The 25,560-nt window shown below is 42.4% G+C and overlaps 1 protein-coding gene across 1 annotated transcript in view; it reads left to right on the forward strand.

Annotated features, from left to right (window-relative positions):
• Nucleotides 1–2,313: 2,313 nt before the first annotated feature.
• Nucleotides 2,314–25,560, forward strand: part of haus7 (HAUS augmin-like complex, subunit 7) — a 30,004-nt gene continuing 6,757 nt past the window's right edge. Inside the window, exons 1-5 of the mRNA XM_043675044.2 lie at nucleotides 2,314–2,370; nucleotides 10,738–10,853; nucleotides 13,392–13,474; nucleotides 16,887–16,948; nucleotides 20,622–20,728. Coding sequence (XP_043530979.1) covers nucleotides 2,314–2,370; nucleotides 10,738–10,853; nucleotides 13,392–13,474; nucleotides 16,887–16,948; nucleotides 20,622–20,728 — 425 coding nt within the window. The remainder of the gene's footprint in view (nucleotides 2,371–10,737; nucleotides 10,854–13,391; nucleotides 13,475–16,886; nucleotides 16,949–20,621; nucleotides 20,729–25,560) is intronic.

The following is a 25,560-nucleotide window of genomic DNA, read 5'->3' on the forward strand; positions in this document are numbered from 1 at the left end:
TCAAAGCCTTTATCTCAGTTTGAATTTTCAAGGCCCTGGATGTACTTATTAAGCCAAAGTAAATATTGAATAAGCCTCAATGCTATGTTGAACACCTCTGATCATTTTGCAAACATGACTCTGAGCTTCTGGTGGACTGAATTTTAATTTTTCACCTTACTCTTATGTCAACTCTGTCTTTGGCTTGCTGCACTGTTTCAATGAAGCTGAATGTGAGCTTCAGGACCAACACCTCATTGTAGCCTTCCATTCCGGTCTCAACACTGCGTTCACAATTTCAGACCGTGTACTTTGTTCCTTTTTTTTACTTTGCTTTGCATGTTTCAGATATTTTCGCATAATCAGTTTCAGATGTCAGCACACCTGCTTCAGGCACATATTTTTAAATTTTTTTTTCTTGCCTCATCAGTATTCCCTTTGAGGGCCCTGTAAGACTGACTCCTCTGTCATTCTATCTCTCCCTTCTTCCATTGTATTTCAGACATTACTTTTGTTCTTGTTCTATCCACTCATTGCTCAAAATGTACTGCATTTTTAATAATTCCCATTCTTGCTGAAAGGTTTATCACCCTAAACATTAGGCAGAAAATTACGAGGGGTGCCTCTCCCTCTTTAACGTAGAAGAGAAGTCAAAGGTAAGCTAACAGGTTATGAACACGTCTGCCCCACAACTATGATATATTGCAGAAAGTGTTGGACTTTCATTCCTAGCTGCTTTTATTTTAGATTTTGTAGCTAGCATTTTATTTTCACTGCTTTTTTGTATAATTGTTCGAAACATAATTTTTGCAAATAGGAAAATGGATTGTTGCATGTCACCTGATGTAATCATTGGGAATGTATTACATGGAAAAAGAAGCCATACCTGTCTTTATATTATTCAATGGTAATATTTTCTGTTTGTAAATGTCATCCCACACACCAAAAAGTCAAATTATTTCACCTTCACAGATCCAACTTTTTCTATTTTCAGTTTAGAGTTCACCATCTGCAAAATTGTGTTTTTTCCCCATGTAGTTAACTGGGGTAGCAATACATTTGGCAGTGCCCATGGGTTTCCTGTGAGAGGGGGCATCCATTGTCCATTCCTGTGCCTAAGAACTGTCATGACTGGCTGGCAACATTGGCTCAATGTATTCCTGTGAGTTTTATCATTGCTGCCTCCTATAGCTCCATCCAGTAAACAATCTTCTTTTTTGCTTATCTCCAATGGACGTGTTCAAATAAAGTGAGAAACAAATTGTGTATAGGAATTGAGATGTCATATTGTGGCTTTACAGGACATTGGACAGGCCCCATTTAAAATACTGCATTCAATTCTGGTCTTGTTGTTACAGGAAATACGTTGTTGAACTTGAAAAGGATAAGAAAAAATGGACAAGGATGTTGCCTGGATTGGAGACCTAGAGGGAGTAGCTGAATTGGATGGGTCTTTTTCCCGTGGAGAGTCGGAGGTTGTGCGGTGACCTCATAGAGGTTTATAAAATCATGAGGGACATGGATAGGGTGCAGAGCCAAGGTCATTTTCCCGGGGTAGTGGGGTCCAAAACCAGAAGGCATCGGCTTAAGGTGAGATGGGAAAGATATAAAAAGGGCAACGTTTTCATGCATGTATGGAATGAGTTCCCAAAATAAGTGGTGGAGGCTGGTACAATTACACAATTTAAAAGGCATCTGGATGCTATGGGCCAAATGTTGGCAAGTGGAACTAGATCAGTTTAGGATACCCAGTGAGCAAGGATGAGTTGCACGAAAGGGTCTGTTTCCTGGCTGTATAACTCTATGACTCTATAATACAATTAATTTATTCTTGCTTTGATTTTTGTCTCAGGTTGCTGGTAGCAGTTTCCTGGGGATTAGTTTTTAAAACTTCTTGTGGAATTCAGGAGTTCCTGGAGAGTTGGTAATCATAAGGGCAATCACAGGGAGACCTGAAACATTAACATGTCTTGTTTCTCTCTGCAGGTGCTGCCTGAACTGCTGAGTTTTCCCATACTTTCTTTTTGATAAAGTATTGGGTAATAAAAGACAGGGCAGTGTTCATCATAATATTCCTTAAATTTATTTTGTCTCTGCAATGAAGTGTCCCTTTAAGATGCCTTGGTTTTTCCAGCCCGGGTGATAGCGACGCTAATGCGCACGCGCACGTCGTCGGGCGAGCCCGCCCACTGAAAGGGCGGGGAAAGGTAATGGGCAACTATTTTGCCCAATCAACGTGCAGATTGTGTGACCGACAGAACACCGAGCCAATGGACGCGAAAGACTCCCCTGGCTGGCCGGTCCGGGCGGCTCGTACGGGGGCGGTCGTTTAAAATGGCGGAGAGTTTGAGTGAAGCGCAGCTTGGAGCTCGAGTGACGCAAAAGTTGTTGGTAAGAAAATAAAAAGATAGGCTTTTGCATTGAGGGCAAATATTGGAGAGAAGCCGTTTCGCTATATGGAAAGTGTTTTCCCTCCTACACACACACACACAAACAAACAAAATTAAAACCTGGTCTCCCTGCTTTCGGAAGGATATTGTGAAACTTGAAAAGGTTCAGATAAGATTTACAAGGATGTTGCCAGGGTTGGAGGATTTGAGCTACAGGGAGAGGCTGAACAGGCTGGGGCTGTTTTCCCTGGAGTGTCGGAGGCTGAGGTTTACAAAATTCTGAGGGGCATGGACAGGATAAATAGACAAAGTCTTTTCCCTGGGGTCGGGGAGTCCAGAACTAGAGGGCATAGGTTTAGGGTGAGAGGGGAACGATATAAAAGAGACCTGAGGGTACTGTTTGCGTGCAAAGGATGGTGTATGTATGGAATGAGCTGCCAGTGGAAGTCGTGGAGACTGGTACAATTACAACATTTAAAAGGCAAGTGGGTGGGTATATGAATAAGAAGGTTTGGAAGCTTACGGGCCAAATGACACTGCAGGGTGACTGCTGTATCTGTGGAATCATTTTCCATGGTTTCAGTTACCCATGGTTTAACGTGGCCCACATATATTCCGGGGAACGTTCCGGGACCAGAGGCTGCTGGGAAGGTAACTTTCCCATTTAAATAAATAGGTTTGTTCCTATTCACGGTACGCCTTGGAATGTATCTCCTGTAGGTACGGTGAGGACTAGTGTAGGTTAATTTAGGATATCTGGTCTGTTTCTATGCTGTACATCTCATGACTTTTAAGTGTAAAGTGCACTGAGTCAGGATTTCCATTCTGTTCCAACTGTGGTTATGGACCGAGGTATCCACGTCCTGTAGTTTGAATTGAGAATGTCTCCTTTGTCATCCTCCACTGGTATGAACTTTTAAAAAAATTTTCTAATCATCTTGTCCTGAGATGTATTACGTAAGACTGGAGCAGGTGAGACTTGAGCCCAGGTTTCCTGGTACAGAGGTCGGGTCATTACTGCCACTGCACAAGTGCACCCACCACAGTTGGTCTTAAGTGTTGTTTCAGCCTGTGTTTACATTGTAAACAGACCCAGCCCCCAAACCATCAATGCAACCAAATGCTTCTCGGCCTTTTGGCTCGGAATATGTGCAGTTCCTGAGGACCAGAGGAAGAGATTCTGCTCGAGTGCTGCAGGTTCGACGCAGCAGACGTGTGCTGGCGGGGGAGATACCATGGGGGTTGAGTTGTGAGTCGTCAGAGCTGCTGGAGATTGTCGCTGGATTGTGATAGGCCGTTGGAGGTTTGTTTGGTTGTGCTGACCTGCCCTTGGTGGATCTTCATGTTGGCTTCGGCCTAATGCTAATTCAGGTACCAGCCAACCTCAGAACTATGGCCACAGCAGCCGCTCGCAGCCCAGGCCAGGGCATTCAGGGTGACTGTGAAGAAGGTGGAGGAGCGTACACTGGTTGATTGGACGGTGTTTGCCAAGAAGATTCTGCTGGAGTGCTGCGGGTTCGAAGCAGCGGACGTGTACTGCCTTCAGGATTTCCCTGGGCAGGCTATTTTGATGTGACCTTCAGGAGTGTGAAGAATTGCGAGCAGCTTCTGAAGGTCTTCAAGGAGAAGGAAGGGGAACCTCTGTTCTCCATCTTGTCGGCAGTCCCGTTGTGTGTGTTTCCTGCGCAGAGGAGTCGGATTGTTACAATCCATATGTACAACCCCCACGTCCCAGCAGCGGATGTCCTGACCTTTCTGAGAAGATACGTCCAGGTTGATGGAGAAAGCACCGATGTGGTCGATCCTTTCGGGATTTGGACCAGCAAGCGGCAAGTCAGGGTAACCCTGAGGGTCGATGGCAGTGGGAACATCCTCCACCAACCCTCCAGCTTCACAATCGGAGGAAGCAGAGGTTACCTGACATACACAGGGCAGCCGAAAGTGTGCCGAATCTGCAGGAGGTCAGGCCATGTGGTGGCGGATTGTAAGGTGACCGTCTGTCGAAACTACAAGCAGGAAGGCCAACTGACCAAGGAATGTAAAGAGGCCAAGAACTCTAATCTGTGCGGAGAGGCGGGCCACGTGTACAAGGCCTGCACAAGATGAGGGGGCGCTGCCTATGCACAGATGGCCAGAGGTGGCAACATGAGCCGTGGAATGCTTAAGACCAGCAAGGTACCACAAAGCAGCATGGGAATGGTGTCTGGTGGCACCCAGAAGGAAGGGCAGGCTGGAGCGGAGCGGAGCAGATGGCAGACAGCGTGGAGGTGCAGCAGCTGATCCAAGCTCCTTCAAGACAGAAGAAGAGGAGGGAACAAAGGAGGCAGAGGATTGGATTACTGTCAAAAACAGGAAGAGGAAACCTCGCCAGGCCCCCAAAGCCACCCTGCAAAGGGGGAAACGACACCTACACGACGAGGGTACAGGATGGGCGCAAGGAGGGTTGTCACCAGAGGAAGAGACAGAGCGACACGGGGAAAAAGGAGGGCAGCACAGCCCAAGCAGGAAAAGATGATCCCTCTGAGGGGACGGTAAAGACCACCCTCCCACCTGGTGAGAACCAAGAGGTACCCACCGCCCCACAGCTCCAGGTAACTGGGAGCAGTGGTCCTGTGACAGCCCCGCTGTCAGACAGAGAACTGGACTGTGCAGACCCTGGGCCCGACACGACGACACCAGAGCAGGGAAATGGCCCCAGCGTGGAGCTGGACAGCTACCTCAGCCCTGGGAGGGTCCAGCTGTTTGCTGTCACCATGGGGATGCACACAGCTACCCCAGAGAGGCAGGACCAGCAGCAAATGAACACTGGTAACCTGGTAAACTGTTAAAATGGAGATAAAAATTGCCAGCATCAATGTGCGTAGCATCAAATCGGCCACGCGATGTGTTTCTACGATGGCCTTCCTGGCCAACGTTAAAGCCGACATCCTGTTTCTGCAGGAGTGTGGGATACCGCACCTCAGCAGCTACAGGAGATGGTCGAGCTTGTGGGCCCATGGGCCGTCAGTTTGATTGGGGGGGCAACGATAGCCGTGCCTCCGGCCTGGGTATCCTGTTGCGAGGAGGCAACTTCACCATCTCCGAGGTTAAGGAGGTGGTGGGCGGGTGCCTCCTCGTCACCAACGTCATGTACAGGAATGCACCCCTGAGACTGATTAATGTGTACACCCTAGTGGGTAAGAGTGAACAGTTGGCCATCCTGCAGCAGCTTCCACTGTTGCTGGCTACGTCCAGGCCGGTCATTCTGGCTGGAGACTTCAACTGTATCATTGATGCAGATGGACGATCTGGCAGGGGGAAGAATAAACTGGACTCCACGTCCAGAGTCCTGATGGAAACTGTCAAAGATGCTAAGCTGCACAACGTCTTCAGCACCCCTGCAGACGGAGCGTAGTATAGATACACCTGGTTACGGGCAGACGGGTCTATCCGTGCAGGGATAGATTACCTGTTTGTGTCCTGAACGCTCTCGGTCAGATCCACCGACGTCAAGCTGGTGTTCTTCTCTGATCACTGCCTCCTGCTGGCTGACTGTCACTTACAGGATGAGCAGCGGGCTGGTAAGGGAACGTGGAAGCTGAACGCAAAGCTGTTGACCCTGGGAAACATTGAGGAGCTCAAGAGGGACTACGCAGGTTGAAGAACCACAAAGCCCCTCTTTGAGTCCCCTACGGACTGGTGGGAAACAGTAAAAGGGAACATCAAGAGGTTCTTCATCCTCAAAGGTGTTCAGGAGGTGAGAGAGAGGCGGGGAAAACTGTCCCAGCTCCAGGGAAGTATGTAGAACCTGCTCCTGTTGCAGACGATGGGGATCGATGTCACGGAGGACCTCCAGGAGGTGAAGGGCCAGGAAGCCTCGCTCTTTGCCTCGGAGGCCTCTAAAATAATCTTCCAGTCCTCCGTGGAGCAGGATGAGACGTGCTCACGTTTCTTCTTCCAGAAGGTGCATAAAGAGAGCTCCATGCTCAGCAGCCTGAAGGAAGAAATGGTTCGATAACGTCATCTCAGGCTGACGTCATGAGGATCAGCAAATCCTTCTATGCCAGTCTGTATGACTCGAAGCCAACTGACAGCGTGTCCTCCCAGTCGTTCCTGTTCTCTATCATGGAGGTCTTAGATGACAGAACACGGGAGAGGCTGGATCAGCCGCTATGTCTGGACGAGCTGACCAAGGCCCTCGAGTCCTTCGAAAAGAATAAAATTCCTGGAGGCGATGGCTTACCGATCGAGTTCTTTTCTGCTCTGTGGGACTTGATTGGCCAGGACCTGCTGGAGGTGTATATTAGTATGCTTCTGGCAGGTACCATGAGTGAATCAATGAGGAAAGGCATCATCACCCTCATCTACAAGCGGAAGGGGGAGAGGGAGGAAATCAGAAATTGGAGACCAATCTCACTGTTGAATGCGGATTACAAAATTTTGTCAAAGGTTATCGCCAACCGGGTCAGGTCTGCTCTGGGGTCAGCGATTCACCCTGACCAAACCTGTGCTGTATTGGGCAGGAAGATCGCTGAGAGTCTCGCAATCCTTAGGGATACGATCGGCTACGTGCAGGACAGAGGGTTGGACACCTGCCTCATCAGCCTGGACCAGGAGAAAGCTTTTGACAGGATATCACACACATATATGAGAGATGTTCTCTCCAAAATGGGCTTTGGAGAGGGAATCTGCAATTGGATCAGACTGCTCTACACCAACATTGTCAGTGCAGTCTCAATCAATGGGTGGGAATCAGATAGCTTCCTAGTCAGATCTGGAATCAGGCAGGGCTGCCCCCTCTCTCCTGCCTTGTTTGTGTGCTGCATAGAGCCATTTGCCGAGTCCATCAGGAAGGATGCGAGCCTGAGAGGGGTGACTATTCCTGGCAGCGGGGGCCTGCAGGTTAAGGCCTCCCTGTACATGGATGACGTCGCCGTTTTCTGCTCGGATCCTCTGTCCATGCACAGACTCTGGCATATGTGACCAGTTCGAATGGGCCTCGGGGGCCAAGGTAGATCGAGGCCATGCTCTTCGGGAACTGGGCCAACCAATCCTCGATCCCCTTCACCGTCAGGGCTGACCACCTGAAGGTGCTGGGTATTTGGTGGTGGTGGGGGGGGGGGGGCGGTGCTGGGGCGTGCACCAAATCTTGGGAAGAGCGTAGCAGTAAAGTGAGGCAGAAACAGGGCAGATGGAAGCTATGGTCGCTCTCCATCGCGGGTAAAAACCTGGTCATCAGGTGTGCGGCATTGTCATTGCTGTTATACGTGGCACCTGTCTGGCCTATTTCCAGAACCTGTGCCGCTGCAGTCACCCAGGCCATCTTCCATTTTATATGGAGATTAAAGATGGACCGGGTCCGAAGGGACTCGATGTATAAAGATCTGGGCAACGGGGGAAAAAAACACACACAATGCCACACTCACCCTGATGGTGCATTAAACTGTGCTTGGATACCCGGTACGCAAACACCAAGTGTCACTATGTTCTACCTGTCCCTGGTGTTGCGAAGGATGGGCCTGGCCTCGCTGCCGCGGAACGCTCCGAGTAGTTGGACCATTCCGTATCACCTGTCCTTCGTGGACAAGTTTATGAAGAAAAACACCTTTGACCACAAGTCCATCAGGGAGTGGTCAGCACGTAGTGTCCTTGAGACCCTTCGGGAAAAGGAGAGGGTGGATCCTATCGAGCGGTTCTCTGAGCAGATTGTCAAAGTCATTTGGCAGAATGCCTCATCGCCAGAACTTTCCAACAAGCACCGAGACATGGTGGTGGTGAGAAGGGCTCTGCCTGTGAGATCCTTTATGCACGCCCGGACTCTCTGCCGCTCCGCACGCTGCCCTCGAAGCGGCTGCGGGGCGGGGGGGCAAGACTGTCACACACCTCCTTCTGAAATGTGCCGATGCAGAAGAGGTCTGGAGAGAAATACAGTGGTGTTTGTCGAGGTTCGTTCCGAGCAGCGCTGTGACGCGGGACTCCGTGCTCTACGGTCTGTTCCCCGGGGCGCACACCGAGACGAACATCAACTGTGCCTGGAGGATCATCAACTTGGTGAAAGACGCCCTTTGGGCGGTTCGAAACCTGTTGATCTTCTAGCTGAAAGAGTTGACCCTGACTGAGTGTTGCAGACTGGCACATTCCAAGATCTCGGACTATGTGTTGAGGGATGCGCTGAAGCTTGGGGCAGCTGCTGCCAAGGCGCGGTGGGGAAAGACCACCGTGTAACATCTGCCTGCCTATGAAGAACAGGGGCCCACCCCGTCATTTGGGCTCCACTGACGCCTCAGCAGAAGAGCTGGATAGTAAATGTCCAGACTAGTATATAGGAAAAATAAATTTCGATGTCTGTATGTAAAGCAATGTAATGTGTGCAAAAGCATGGCATGACCGAATGTATAGAGATCCAAATAATTTTATGAATAAAGTATATTTTTGAAATAAAAAAAAGCAACCAAATGCTAGAGACTTGACAGTTTGGTTGCAGGGTACTTGTTTACTTGTTGGATGGTTGGTCCACTTGTTGGAACCTTTGGTGCAAAATCCATAGTTTAGAATGAATGATTGGCTACCATTGGGTTCATAAACGCAGGAAGTGCTGTTTTTATTTCTGGTTTCTAGCATCTGCAGTATTATAGTTTTAATTGAGTAGGATCTTGTTGAAGCCGCTCACTGTGAATGCATTGTGTCTGTTAAGCATTGTGTCTGTGAATGCATTGTGTCTGTTAAGCAAGACATTTTTTAGTTTGCTTTTCCCTTGAATGTACAACAGTAGTGAGAAAATTAAGTGGCTGTTTTGGAACTTTTATTTAGTACATGAAACAAATGAGGATTAATTTGACCAAAATGCAGAAGGACAAATGAAAAATGAAGTGTTTAAAATTGTATGATTAATCATTCAGATATTGATACATGGTATCAATTTTGACTGAATAGTGCAGGTTGGTTGGGAAGAGCAAAGAGGTGCCTAAAATTGTATCATTTTACGTTACTCTCTCTCCTCGGCACAGACTTATAATTTCAAAAAAATAAATGAAATACTCATGTTGTAAATATCCATGATTGTAGAGCAAATGTATCACATCCTTCAGTTTATTTTTATGGGAAAATCTTGTGTTTTATTAGCCAGTTGTCGCCTTGTCATGTTTCAAAAGTGGGCAACAATCTTTTGTGTTAGGTAAATATAAAAATCTTTTAGTTTGTTTCAGCAGATCGGTCAATAATTCTAATTCACTCATAAATAACTTAATAAATTCTTGACATGTACAAAAAAAAGCAACGTGAGAACAACAAGTAAGGTTTTGTAGATGGTGCATGCAACTATCATTTTTCAATAATATTGATATGCATGGACCATGCCCTACTTTAGTTTTAATTTCTTTAAAACTCTGACTAGGTTCGGTGAATTGAATGGCCTTCTCATCCCATCATTAGTTTCTATTCCCTCTGATAAAAGTCAGCCGTGATATGTAATGCTGTCTTTTGCTCATATGTTTATTTCTTTTTTATTGCTTTCATTTCCAACAATGTTTAAAATATACCACAATGAGTACAATACATTCTTTTTACAATATTTAATTCTAATTTTATCATATGTACAATATGTTGAAAATACAATCAATATTCAAATGAATCCAATTAATTTCAATTAAATTCAATTTAAAAACTAAATTTTGCTTAATCAATACTGCTTATTGTGTCCATGTTACATAGGCTGTAGGTGATTGATTATAAGCATACTTTAGCAGATTTGTTTATTATTCATTATAAATGTAAGTCATATAACTAAGCAGCCCTAATACTGACACACAAATTTCAATTCTGTTATTGTCTATGTGAAGATATATGAACTAGAATAGGCCACTCAGCCCTTTGATTCTGCTCTGCCATTCATGAAGTCTGGCTGATCCAGCAACAAGTGTTAAACTTTGTTGCAGGTTGAATCGGACTGAAGTATAATATTCCTTCTGGCTTACTGTTGTGAAATTTGTAATTCTTTTATGACTAAAATGAAATTTTGTTCAGGGGAAGAAAGGATTGTTACAATTTTCAGACAGTCAGTTATGTTTCTCATGCTTATGCTTGGATTATATGTCCAGGTTAAGCTAAACTAATAATTACAATGGTGGAATGCGGAACATTGCATGCTTTTGTAGTGGATTGGAACTATTGCACAGAAACAGTGGAAAGCTGTTCAACATCTTCCAGCTGAATTTAAATTTCAAATGGGTTGAAGTTATGGATGAACCTAATATGGAATCTACCTGGTAATTTTAGTAAATGTTCAATATTAGGTTTTTCTAGAGCTTTCAATGACTTTACATAATGCAGGCTTTGTTTAAAAATATTATCAAGTTTCAATATATTATAATGTTGTTAATTGCTCTTTCAGAATCTGAAATGCCCATTTCTGGAAGGAGTCAATGTGAATGATTTGGATGCAGTTATTCAGTTGTTGTGCACGCCCAGTGTAGACAGACTTCAAATCTTAGAATGGTTATGCATCAGGTACTCAGTGATTTCATTTGTGCATTTCAATATTCTTCACTGTTTATGAACTGTTCGAATATTTTGCCTTTAAAGAATGGAGAGATTTAGGTCTGGAATCAAATGTGGAGCCTGTGCTTTGGCTATGATCGTGGGAGCTGACTAAAACTTTCTTAGTATTTTTTGATCCCAGCCACATTTATTTATTTTCTGATCGCGGTTGGTAGTCTGCAATTTGCAAAATGGAGGAACCTAAAGAGAGTTATTTGTTCCCTGTAGACTATTTTGTAGCATGTTTTCTTATTAATTAAGATATTAAATATTGGGTGATCTAAGTATCAAACATGTGAGCATGGATTTGTTGAAAGCATCTACACCTCTAAGTTATATATAATAGCCTCTAAAACAAAGAGACCTCTACATAAATATGTTGCATTTCATATTTCATGGGCTGTGGAAGAGATTCTGTATTTGTTGGACAGGTTGCTGATATTCCTGTTTATATATTTCAAGGAATTATTCATAATTATTAATCTCTGTCAGTACCATCTGAAAATTGTAAGGATTCTAAACGTAGAATCTAGGCCAACCTCTTGTGGCACAGTGCTACTGTCCCTATTGTTCCACCAGGATTCAAGTCCCACATGCTCCAGAGGTGTGTAACCCTCTGATGAGGTTGTTTAGAAGAAAATAAGTTAGATTTTTTAAAAAATTGAAAATTAGAATCTAGATCATGCCAATTCTTCTCATATGTAGATGCAGCAGAATCCTTCTATGACTCAGGAAATGTTATCAATCTGCAGCCTATTGAATGGCTAATCGAGAAAGTGAAAATATTATATTAACCCAATAAGAAAGGCTCCTGTTTGAATCTAAACCATAGCGTTGGAGCCATGTGGAGGGAATTTACTCTAATTAATGTTATACCTGATATTAGAGCCGGAAAGTGACATTGATTTCTATCTTAAGTCATGTGATTTTCCTCTCCTAAAGATGGAGGAAAATGGAAATAATTGAGCATGTTAACCTGGGAGAGAAAATCACACCCCTTTTGCCACTTCACTAAGTTATGGCCAAGAAGGTTAATAAGCCATCTTGTCCACTCCACCAGTTAAGAGCATTAAATGGTTAATTATTGTCCACTTATGACCTCAACCCCAAACTCTCTGATCTCGCATCTCCCTGATGGGCAAGAATGGTGGCTGGTTTCCAGGTTGAGAAACTATGGTTCTTCCTGCCTTGTTGAAGGGAATACTTTTGGGGTTTCCTCAATCTGAGGCAGTTTACAGAGTGAATGGGTGGCATTGGGGTGGCCCTTGAAAGCTAACCTTTGCCCTTGTCTGACCCACCTGAGTCCTCACTCCCTACAATACTTTACCATGTGAGAAGTGTATTGAAGATCCATACCTTTGTGTATTTGGATCCCCTAAGAAGTAGGCCAGGACCAGTGGACTTCTGATTGGATGACAGCTTCACTGTTGAGGCCTGTGATTCACTGAGAAATTCACTCGCACTCACTTATCAGTCCCTAATTACAGGAAATTCCATTCAGGGTTCCCTTAGAAATGCTGAGCCGCAGTTTCATTTTGACAGTTCTTTTGTCACACAGGGGACCCAGCAGAAAACAAACGCACCTGCTTTTCATAGCAGCCAGCTGCTATATTCTGAAGTTGAGGTCCTGACAGCCACGTTGACAGTTACTGTCAAACCACAAAGTACATAAGATAAGTGTGATGTTAGGGTGCCAGGCAAGTAGGATGCCATCAGGGTAGGATGTCAGGTCAGTAGGGTTCCAGTTGGGCAGGATATTAAGTGGGAAAAGAATGTGGTGCTAGGATACAAAGTGGCAAGGTGAGTGAGTGATGCATTGTTTAGGATTAGTTCAAAGTGAGTGGCCAAAGTGTCAGATCAAGTTCAGTGGATGGGTGTGGGAATATCAGATTGGATTCTAGGTGGGGTGTCCAGGCTGGGGATGATGTAGCTGGGTGTGTGTGGGGTAAGTGATGGATCAGTTTAAAAGTAACTTGGGAATTAGACCATACATTTAATAGTCTAACTTTTCCTGAGTAACTATTTTGCTTAATTTCTTTGGAACATTTGAAATTTTTGATTTAAATAGAGACTTTTGGATAGTTCTAGGTGTGGAGGAATTGGCCAGGGGAAAATTCAATTTCTGAGTAATTCCTTCAGATTCCAAAAGATCCCCATGTGCAACTCCCACCTACACTGGAATAATGACTATATGACCAGTGGGAAATCAGGCCATTGGTGCATAAATGCATTTCAACTTCTGATAGAAGCAAATTAATAGCAACATTAATTTTGAACTCTATTTATGATCCATAAGACTTCATGGCATACTGCAAAAGATACAGATAAAACATTTGACCTTGACGTACTGAATTTTAACACGTATTGAAATATTGATTTGCAACTTTGTTTTTACTGGTCATCTACATAGACTTTCTGCAATTTAAGTGCTTGATGTAACTTGCTAATGTATTATAATATAATACTGAAAGAATTAGAATGTTAAATAATTTCTTTCTTGTTTTATAGCTGCTACCCACCACTTGAAAGAAAATTTGCAGAATTACGTTTTCAGTCTGTGCAAGACTATGGAACAGACCTCGTCATAAAACGTTGGATATTTTCTTTTCTTTTAAAGACTTGATCTCGATCCAAACTTTACACTTTGCAGTGATCATGAGTTGGATTTTGCAGTGTCATTACAAGTTGTCATAATTGCTACTTTTAGATTAGCTGCACCTTGAGTATGTCACTTTTGCAGAGATTGACACTAAATTCTGAAGTTACTATCTGTCACTGAGGTTTGGACACAGACTGCATTTTGAGACCCCTCTTCCCACCACCTAAGATTGAGTACTCGTGAAATCCAAGGGTTTCAACTTTCCACCACTTGAAGCTGTTAACCGAATCTTGTTCATTCAGGTTTAATGTGATTAAAAATGTTTGATGGAACGCCAGACTGGAAGTTTTTTCTGAATATATTAGCCTCTACTTTTTTCTTGTATGTATGTCCCAAGTTTTAACTTGCCGTCTGCAAAAAGATTTAAGTGATCACCAGTGAAGAAAACAAAACAGTTGCAACACTATTATGAGTGGCACGGTGGCTTTGCGGTTAGTACTGCTGCCTCACAGTGCCAGGGGCCTGGGTTCGATTCCATCACTGGGTGACTGTCTATGTGGAGTTTGTACATTCTGCCTGTGTTGCGTGAGTTTCCTTCAAGTGCTCCGATTTCCTTCCACAGTCCAAAGATACAGAGGTTAGGTGTGTTGGCCATGCTAGATTGCCCATAGTGTCTAGGCAAATGCAGGATAGGTGGATTAGCCATAGGAAATGTCGGGCTCCAAGGATAGGATCGGGTGGTGGGTCTGGGTGGGATGTTCTTCAGATGGCTGATGTTGACTCGGGCTGAATAACCTCCTTCCACACTGTAGGGATTCTATGATGAGACACTGGGAGTGAAAATCTTGGCAGAGAAATCTGTGATATTTCAGTGAAGTTTGCTTGGGCCACATCTTTGCATTGTTGTTGATTGCAAAATCTGGCTGATACTTTAGCTTTTTCATTTTCCCCCTTTTTGTTTGATGTAGAAACAAGTCTAATTCATTTATATCATGTACAAGCATGTGTAAAGTGATTACATTAAATAATAAGTTTTAAGATGGGCACTTTTGTGTGACTAGTTTACACTATGCAGAATGTTAAAATGGACACAGAACAGTTGGGCTCAGTGTTCTTATTGTAATTTTCATGTACTGTGTCTCTATCCGTAATCTTTCCTGAGGGCATTGTGTGTGGCACTAAGTACTGCTGGTGATAGTAATTATACAGCCCTGGTAAATGGATGAATTCAAATGCATGGACAGAGGAATCTCGATTATCCAAAGGGCACGGTCAGGTAGTATTTTGTTCGGTTAATTGAATGCTGGCTAACATAGTTTAGGCGAGCATCGGGACCTTGTGATCTTGCCAGATAATTGAATGCCGGATAATCAAGGTCCCTCTGTATAGTCTTGGGATGCAGTGCTAGTGTCCCTACCTGAGCTAGAAGGTCTTGGTTTAAGTACCAACTAAGTATGTAACAGAAGATCTTGTTATCTAGTTCCTCCTTAAAACAAGTAATACAACTCGAGGCAGAATGTTATGAATGAATTTGCCTAGGTGTCCCACAATGCCACAAAGTGATCAAATCAGTGCAAACACAAATCAGTTCCAACGCAAAACAGTCCCAACTTTGTTAGGAAATAAGTTAAAATAACCTTTAATAAAAAACATACCATCTTTAATCCTATTTGACCACTTAAGCGTATAATATTTCCTGAATGTCTTGTAGATTTACAGTGTTGCTCTCTCCATAGCTCTGTCTGGGTATGTGAAGCTGCTTTCTATCTCTCTTACTCTCTTTCACTCTCTCTCTCTCTCAATCTCAATCTTTTTCTTTCTTTCTTTTTCTCTCTCTCTCTCTCTCTCTCTCTCTCTCTCTCTCTCTCTCTCTCTCTCTCTCTCTGGATGGTCAGCTAGTCTCTGCCTCTTGCATACTGGTCTCCTCAGAAGATTCAAGAGAGATTGATCTGCAGGTGATCCCTGTTTTTATTTGTTTTTGGATGGTTTTATGGAACTTCTTATAATTCTGGCCAATCAGGGAGAGATACTTAATAGTTTGAAATATTTTCAAGCGTTCAGATGACTTGCTGCCGCTTGTTTGTGTAGCAGGACCTAGGCCTTTTTGTCTGGGTCTTTTGTTTGGTGGATAAGTTGTTGCGAGTAGGTCTGTCCAGGATAACTGTTGCATTTTACCCAATGCTAATGTCATTGGCATCTGGTTGCTGTGACTGAACTCTGTTTGTTGTGTGGGTTTTGTAATTTCAGGTTTTACTTGGCCAATGTACCCAGCATCCCTTGCAGTTTGGCCAAATTAGAAACCTATATGTTATGCAGCCAGGAGGCTGCTACAATAGGGTTAGGGTAGGGGAGAGTTAATGGAGGACATGGAGATGGTGCTCTCTCTGCGCTACTTGAACAACATCTTCCTAACCCACACCACTACCATCGAGAAGGTCAAATGTAGCAGATATATGGGAGCACACCAGTTGCAAATTCCACTCCAAATTGCTCACTATCCTGACTTGGAAATATATTGGAGTTACTTCAGTGTTGATAGGTCAACATCCTCTCTTCCTGACAGGAATGTGGGTCTTACTGTATCAAATGGACTGCAGTCGTTCAAGAAGGCAGTTCAAACCTTACTTCTTGAGGACAATTAAGGATGGATGATAAATGCTGGCCCAACCAGTGATGCTCACATCCCATGAACTAATGCAAAATAAACTTTTATGATGTAATTTGGGCAGAAAGGTTTCGTGTGATCATTGTTGCACTGAAAGCCATAATACTAGAGTTTTACAATTAATCAAGTATACAGTTTTGGCAAACTGTATATCTAGGGATATGAATTATAAATAAGTATAAGTAAGTAAATCAGAGTACCTTTACACAATAGGTAAAATAATCCTTTATTTTAGCACCAGTAACTCAAACTCTTTCTAAAAATAGTAAACATTGCAAAACTTTGATCATGGTTATGGGAGAATTTATCCCAATCTGGAAAATGCTATCTGAGAAACAGGACCATATCCTGAAGAATTCTGCGTGCGTCTAGCCAATCAGTTCAACAAACACAGCTTTTGAGGAAAGCAAGTTCCAAATCCTGCTATCCTTAATGAGGAAGTAGTACTTTCTGATTTCTTTCGAATGATTTATCCCTAAAGTTAAGATGATCGCATCAAGGGCGAAACTTTATTTGCATCCACTTTATTAAGTCCTTTCGTAATTATCAATACATAAATTCAATTAGTGCCTGGTCTTTTATAGTTAAAGCAATACAGGACAGTGTATTTTTCTTTTGTACAATTGTGATCATATTTTAAAACATAACTGCTAACTTTGTGTGAAATTAAAATTGTTGTGAATCTAATTGATATAAGATTGCTTCACTATTATAAATACTTTGATACTCTGTTTCACAGCAATGACATGGCTTGGTCATAACTTGGGGGTCTGCAGTGCTGAAGATTATGATCTCTTTTTGGTAATGTATGATCTTGATTATTTTTAAATTGACTCATTTCCCTCAATGTTTAGGCTATTCTAAAATTAGACTTCACATTCCCATTACTCGCTTGGAATGGCTGATACATGCGTTATATAATAGTCAATTGCACAAGAACCTCCTATACCCTTAGTCTGCATTTTGGTTTGTGAATTTCTCCAGTATTCTGCTGACATTACTGGACAATCATCTGAATTTTGCATCATAATGGTGCAATGCAGGACTTCTGTTATAATTAGCCTGAGTTTGGATGTTTTAGAAGAATAGCTCAATGTATCTATTTGAAGACGGCTTCATTGGATTATGATGACCTAATGTTAAAAAATCTTCATGGAAGGTTAAATGCCCTTGAGAAGGTAGTAATGAACTGACTAGCTGCACATCTGCAGCTGATCTGGTATAAGTAAACTCAGTGCTGTTAGGAAAGTAGTCTTAGGATTTTGCCCCATAGCAGTGAAAGAACAATGATATAGTTCCAAGTTAGGATGCTGTGTTGCTTGAAAGGAAACTTGCAAGTAGTGATGCTCACATTCATCTGCTTTCCTTGTCCTTTTAGGTGATGGATATTGGGGGGTGGGTTTGGAAGGGCTGTCAGAGGAGGGTTGACAACCTGTTTCATTGCGCCATATATTGTTATGCGCTGCTGCTGCTATGTGCCAGTGGTGAAGGAGTGAATGTTTAAGGTGAGCAATGGGCTGCTTTTTCCTGAATAATATTCAGTTTTTGGAGTGCCATTGGAAGCACATTTATGCAGGCAAGTAGAGAGTATTCACAGTCTTGGCTTGTGCCCTGTAATTGGTTCACAGACTTTGGGGGAGTCAAGTGTAAAGTTATTCACCGTAGAAATCATCACCTCTAATGTGCTATGTTGTCACAGTATGTATTTAAATAGTTGGAACAGTTAAGTTTTTGATCGATGGTTACCCCCAAGATGTTGACGTTAGGGTTTTAGCGGTGATGATTTTTTTAAATGTTCAGGAGAGGTTGTTAGATTCCCACTTGTTAGAGATAGTCATTACTTGATACTTCTGTAGCATGAATGTTATTCGGCACTGATGAGCCAAAGCCTGAATGTTCTTCATGTCTTGCTGTGTGCAGTCGTAAACTGCTTCACTATCTTTATGAATGTTACAGAACACTGGGCAGTCATCATCAAACATCTCCACTCATGATTGAGGGAAGATAATTGATGAAGTAGTAGAATGAATTTCAGAGAAATTCCTGTAGCAATGGCCTATGACTGAGAGGATTTGTTTCCAATAACGAGAACCATTTTATTCTGTGCTAAATATGATTCTAACCAGTGGAGAGTTTTCAGAAACAAAAACAGAAATTGCTGGAAAAGCTCAGCAGGTCTGGTAGCATCTGTGAAGAGAAATTAGAGTTAACGTTTCAGGTAATTTCTGATGACCCTTCCTTAGAAGACCTTTGGCAATTTTCTACTTTGGCAAGTGTGTTATGGACCAGGCAGGACCCCCTCAAAATGTTTGAAGCCCAGCCCCTAACTTTTCTAGTTGTTTTAAGCAGGTTCAGTGTGGATATTCCAAGAGTGATGCAGCTGGTCAAAACCCCTCGGTTTTAAACAGAACAGAATTTATTTACAGAGTACTGAATGACCACAGAAAAAGAGAACAGAATACAGAATAACTTAACCTATCCAAAAACCCACCAGACTATTCCAACTTAATGATGCTGTTCCAAATGCCTGCAACAGTTCCCATAAACATCCCCTTGGCAAAAAAGTAAAATCAGACACAGGTAATTACAGGAGAGAGAGATTGCAGAGAGATTTAACATAGAGCCTCCTTCCACTGTAGCTGTTTCTTGGGATTCCCCAGCTGTTACTGACCAGCAGCTCTGAACAGCCAGACTGCTAAAACCAAAACAAACCAAAAAAAAGCAGAGCTGGGAGAACTGACCACCATCCTTTCATTGTAACAAGTGTATTTTTTTGAAACTTAAAAGCTTCTTCAAGTAGATAAACCCAGACGTCTTGGAACCTATGACTTCAAGACCCCTCTGATTTAAAAAAAACAAGCACAACATACCCTTATTAAAGGAGCAGCAGCATCATAAGTGGTTAACAGTGTCTTAGCTGAGCTGGATCAGCTTGTTTAGAGTTGCAGCTAGTTCTGAAGCACCAATCTTCAATGCAACTGAAATGTTTCAGGATGCGTCAGTTTTGTTGCATCTGCTGTTTTCTGCTTTTTCTTGATCTTACATGGAATAGATCAAATTTACTGAAGAATATTATCTGAGACATTGGAGACCTGAAGTGAAGCTGAATCAGTTGTTTAATTGTACAACTGGATATGGCAGACTCCAAGTTTGATTTGATCTGTTGATTGTGGAATCACTTATTTCTGTCTATAACATGCTGTATCTGTTGTTTAGTTTGCATCTGTTTCACCACTTTGACACCTCATATTTTTAAATGTGGCTGCTGCTGCTGTCCTGCACTCTGCATCAAACAAGCTTGAATCCTGTGGATTTACAATTGTGGTAGCATGAGGCATTTGTCAGGCCTAGAAATCTCAGATTGTGGTTAGATACAATTCTTCAGTGGCAGATGCGCCTAATCGATGCCATATTTAAGCTGGTAGCTTTGTTTCTGTCAGGCATTAACAGCACACTCTTCTTTACCAATGTGTTGCCTGATGTGCTGTGTTGGAGCTCATTGGCTGGTAATGAGCCTGACTTTCCGTCTATGTCTTCTACTTATAGCTTTGTGGCTGATGTCTTGTAATACCACTGATGGAAATATGCTTTTGTTGGCACTGCGTATCAGGCTGAAAGTGCCTAACAGGTTCTTCAAGATCTGATTTTAGTGAATGCAAAAAGACTTTGATTAAAACAAATATATTAGTTAAATCCAGTTTAGATATATTCAAACTAATGAGTGAATGTATTCCTGTAAACTACTTTAGACATATTCAACAAGCAAGTCTCACTGCCTTCTGCCCACCTAGGACTCCTGGGTGATGGCAAGTACTTGCAGCTCTGACTCAATTTCCATGGACCCAGTCTCATGTACCTCTGTCCGATGGCGAAAGATCTTCCATTTTATTACTGTTCTGAATCTGATATTATGTGCTGTATTGCCATCTCTGAGTACTTTCCCAAGTACTCCTTTGTGCTTGATAGTCATAAATCCAGGTGTCATGCAAAACAGCTGTTCCCAATCCAAGGCATGATCATTGCCAGCCAAAACAGATTCCTTTCCTCTAATTGCTTATTGCTATGTCTAATTAACCCTTAATGATTGGATTGAGATGCTTTTGAGCTGAACACTGCACACTGTTCATAAGCTCCACCATGCTTTGATAACTAGTCACTGGTTTACTGGGTGACCTCGATTACCCGAACATCAATAATCTGAATTTCAGATTATCTGAACAAGATCTCAAAGTCCTGTAAAAATGCTATTCGTTATCTGAACTCTCTGTTATCCAAACAAAATACTGGCCACCCGTCTCGTTTGGATAATTGAGTTTGTTCTGTATATGGTATGGTACCATGCAATTGTGACTATTTAGATTTCTTAACACTATAGAAATAGGCTGACTTAAATATATTGAATCTTACTGTTGCATTTATGATGATTCTGAGACCAATGAATTATAAAATTGTAATATTTTTCTTTGGATGTTAGGGTCAGGAAAGTCCTTGTAGACAGTTGTTGATGATGGATAAAATGTTGGGTGGCCTTCAGCAATATAAACAAATTACAACAGCATCAACAGATTTAACATGCATTGAGTAAGTAATTTTTCTTTTGTTCCCTTAATGCATATTTCTATAATTTATTTTAGTAAAAGGGGTTCATTCCCTGCTTATCTGTCAGGACCTATATGCATCTGTCATAGAATCTACATCATTTTACAGGCTAATTCAAAAATTGATGTACATTATTTGATTTATCTGCAATACTGTAATTATCTATATCCTGGCTCTGAGTTAAACACCGAGTATCTTCTGTTTGGGATAAAATACTGCATGTTCTATTAGAAGCATGCACCATAGAGTTATAATTTTGAATGTCAAATTGATTCATTGCAGTAACTCAATTTCAATGAAAAATACATTTCTAATCTGTTATATCTATACAAAAAAAATCCTTCCTGAATGACATCAGACCATTTTTTTTAACCTCCAATCTCCTCTCATCCTTCCTTGAAATTATTGACTCCTAATCAGAGTATAATTTAGTTAAAATATCAGAACTTTTTAAAAAGTAGTTGTGAACCTAGGTACAGTGAAGAAAGTGATGGCTACTTATAAGATGAGGAATTTCTTCAACCAGATAATAGTGAATCCGTAGCACTCATTGCTGCAGAAGGCTGTGGGGACCAAGTCATTGAGTGTATTGAAAAGAGAGAGAGAGGTCCTTGATTAGTAAGGGGATCAAGGGTTACATGGAGAAAGCAGGAGAATTGGATTGAGAGACTTATCAGCCATGTTTGGTTGAGCAGACTTGATGGGCCTAATGGCACAATTCTGCTCCTGCATCTTATATTCTTATCAGCTAATCCTGTCAGTGGACACACACACATATTTTCTTTCAGAGAACCCAACGCCATGAACAAAAACCTTAGATGATTTTCTGCCATAGGGACCTGCTATGTTGGAGCACTTCTGCAGCTGTCCAACCTGAAACCAATTAGGCAGAGACTACATATTAAATTCAATATCCTGATGGCTGTGTTGTTCACCATTTCTGAGCAAGTAACACTACTGAGGTTTTGTAATTTTGTTTGAAGTATAAGTTAAGTTGTTTATTTTGTGAAGTATATTTGCACTTTAATTATGCTTCAATTCTTAGTGCCCCAACTTATAAATTCCTGTGTGCCGAGGCATCATAGCAAAATTTGCTATGTTGCTTCAGTTTTGCATTTTCCATCTTGCTCTGTTGAAAAACTGCTATTCTTTATCAACGCTACTCCCACATCCAAATTGCTGCAAGTTTTGCTACATAAAGATCAAAAATATGAAATAAGAATATATAAAATGTATTATTTGAAATGGGTCCTGACTTAAGTCAATGCATGCTACCCTTACATAATACAGTGTGCCAATAAACTGTAGTTGATTTTGACTATGCACAGATCCATAAGAAATCTATTAGTATTATAATGATAGTAAATCTACTAATTAACATGTTTAAAATATATATTGCTGTGCAGTTTAATGTACATTTAGAAAATAAAATAAATTCTTAGATAGTATGCTTTTAACATATTTTTAAAAAAAGGTGCTTGTGTTAAGTTCCTTCCCTGGTGTTTGGAGGATTTCAATAAAGCATTATGGTGAAAATGTGAAATATTAATACATCTATACTGAGGTCTAAAGATGGCTAAGTGAAACATTTGTTATACTTACGTGAACTATGACAAGTACCAAATTATAATATAGATTTATGCTTGCAGTGGAATTTTTGTACAAAGTCTTGTGGCAGAAATTTCCATTCTTTGTTCTAAGTACGGTGACAGGGATAAAAACAGGTGAGGGAGCCACCAAGATCTTGTACTTAAGTGGTCACTTATTGGGCTTTCGGCAGGCTCACTTCCCGGGACAGTATTAGCCAGCAGCGACAATCTGTCCAGCACAACTGCAGACTGCCAGACACTGTGAGCTGTAGCAAACATCACCAGAATCCAGAAGCTGCAGTCACACCAGTGGAGGAGGGCTTGCGGGGCATGGGGTTTGGATTTGTAAGTGGTCAGATGTAGTGGCAGGAGTTTGTTTTTCAGTAGCTGCCCTGCCTTGTGCCTCATATGGACCCTGATCATCATCAAATTAGAGCAGACTAGAGGCTTGCTCACCATCTGATAGGCAGTACACTCTGTTTTATAGGTAATGATAGTAAAGAAGCCCTTGTGGTCTTTTAAACTTAATTCCTGTGGTGGCAGGAATCTCCTTGAAGCTAATCAGCTTGATTGTCTTCCCCTCCTGCAACTTTCCCCTCTGCTTTTTGGCAGCAGAAGATTCTACTTTTGGAGATAAATTCTTGAATCTATAGATTCTTATCAGATCGAATGGATTGGTTGGAAAGACAGTTAGAAGCAATGAAGAATTTGCAACAACAACAGTATGTGATGGATGGCAGTTACAGGAAGGGGAAAAGTCGCAGATACAGTCACATAGAAGAGTTAACTCCAGGAAAGGTAAGAGAGGTAGGCAGCTTGTGCAGGAGTCTTTTGTGGCTATACCCATTTCAAACAAGTATGCTGTTTTGGAAAATGTAGGTGAGGGGGTGGATTCTCAGGGGAACGTAGCACGAACAGCCAAGTTTCTGGTATTGAGACTGGCTCTAATGCAACAAGCGGTGTGTTGGGTTCCAAGAGATCATTTGTGTTAGGGGATTCTCTAGTCTGAGGTGCAGACAGATGTTTCTGTGGCCAGCAGCAAAAAATCAGAATGGTGTGTTGCTTCCCAGGTGCCATGATCAAGGATGTCTCAGAGAGGGTGCAGAATGTTCTCACGGGGGAGAGGGGCCAGCAAGAGGTCATTGTCCACATTGGAACTAACAACATTGGAAGGGAAAAGGTTGAGAGTCTGAAGGGAGATTACATAGAGTTAGGCAGGAATTTAAAAAGGAGGTCCTCGAGGATGGTAATATCTGGATTACTCCCAGTGCTACAAGCTAGTGAGGGCAGGAATAGGAGGATAGAGCAGATGAATGCATGGCTGAGGAGCTGGTGTATGGGAGAATGATTCATATTTTTGGATCATTGGAATCTCTTTTGGGGTAGAAGTAACCTGTACAAGAAGGACGGATTGCACCTAAATTGGAAGGGGACTAATATACTGGCAGGGAGATTTGCTAAAATTGCTTGGGAGGACTTAAACTAATAATAAGGTGGGGGGGGAGTGGGTGGGTGGGTGGGAGGGACCCAGGGAGATAGTGAGGAAAGAGGTCAATCTGAGACTGAAACAGTTGAGAACAGAAGCAAGTCAAACAGTCAGGGAAGGCAGGGACAAGGTAGGACTAATAAATTAAACCGCATTTATTTCAATGCAAGGGGTCTAACAGGGAAGGCAGATGAACTCAGGGCATGGTTAGGAACATGGGACTGGGATATCATAGCAATTACAGAAAAGTGGCTCAGGGATGGTCCGGACTGGCAGCTTAATGTTCCAGGATATAAATGCTACAGGAAGGATAGAAAGGGAGGTAAGAGAGGAGGGGGAGTGGCGTTTTTGATAAGGGATAACATTACAGCTGTGCTGAGGGGGATATTCCTGGAAATACATCCAGGGACGTTATTTGGGTGGAACTGAGAAATAAGAAAGGTATGATCACCTTATTGGGATTGTATTATAGACCTCCCCCCCCCCCCCCCCAATAGTCAGAGGAAAATTGAGAAACAAATTTGTGAGGAGACCTTGGCTATCTGTAAGAATAATAGGATGATTATGGTAGGGGATTTTAACTTTCCGAACATAAACTGGGACTGCCATAGTGTAAAGGGTTTAGATGGAGGGGAATTTGTTAAGTGTGTACAAGAAAAGTTTCTGATTCAGTATGTGGATGTAGCTACTACAGAAGGTGCAAAATTTGACCTACTCTTGGGGAATAAGGCAGGGCAGGTAACTGAGGTGTCAGCGGGGGTGCACTTTGGGTCCAGCGACCATAATCCTATTAGATTTAAAATAGTGATGGAAAAGGATAGACCAGATCTAAGAGTTGAAGTTCTAAATTGGAGAAAGGCCAATTTTGATGGTATTAGGCAAGAACTTTCAAAAGCTGACTGGGGGGCAGATGTTCGCAGGTAAAGGGACGGCTGGAAAATGGGAAACCTTCAGAAATGAGATAACGAGAAAGTATATTCCTGTTAGGGTGAAAGGAAAGGCTGGTAGGTATAGGGAATGCTGGATGACTAAAGATATTGAGGGTTTGTTTAAGAAAAAGAAGGAAACATATGTAAGCTAAAGACAGGATAGATCGAGTGAATCCTTAGAAGTGTATAAAGGAAGTAGGAATATGCTTAAGAGGGAAATCAGGAGGGCAAAAAGGGGACATGAGATAGCTTTGGCAAATAGAATTAAGGAGAATCTAATGTTTTTTACAAATATGTTAAGGACAAAAGGGTAACTAGGGAGAAAATAGGCCCCGCAAAGATCAGCAAGGAGACCTTTGTGTGGAGCCGCAGAAACTGGGGGGGATACTAAATGAATATTTTACATTAGTATTTACTGTGTAAACGGATATGGAAGATATAGACTGTAGGGAAATAGATGGTGACACCTTGCAAAATATCCAAATTACAGAGGAGGAAGTGCTGAATGTCTTGAAATGCATAAAGGTGGATAAATCCCCAGGATCTGATCAGGTGTACCCTAGAACTCTATGGGAAGCTAGAGAAATGATTGCTGGGCCTCTTGCTGAGGTATTTGTATCATCGATAGTCACAGTTAAGGTGCTGGAAGACCGGAGATTGGCTAACGTGGTGACACTGTTTAAGAAGGGCAAGGACGAGCCAGGGAACTATAGGCCAGTGAGCCTGACGTTGGTTGTTGGAGGGAATCCTGAGGGACAGGATGTACATGTATTTGGAAAGGTAAGGTTTGATTAGGATAGCCAACATGGC

This window comes from Chiloscyllium plagiosum, unplaced genomic scaffold (genome assembly GCF_037043375.1).
Source record: "Chiloscyllium plagiosum isolate Xiang-an unplaced genomic scaffold, Cpla_swu_hap1 HiC_scaffold_32, whole genome shotgun sequence".
NCBI classification, from domain to species: domain Eukaryota; kingdom Metazoa; phylum Chordata; class Chondrichthyes; order Orectolobiformes; family Hemiscylliidae; genus Chiloscyllium; species Chiloscyllium plagiosum.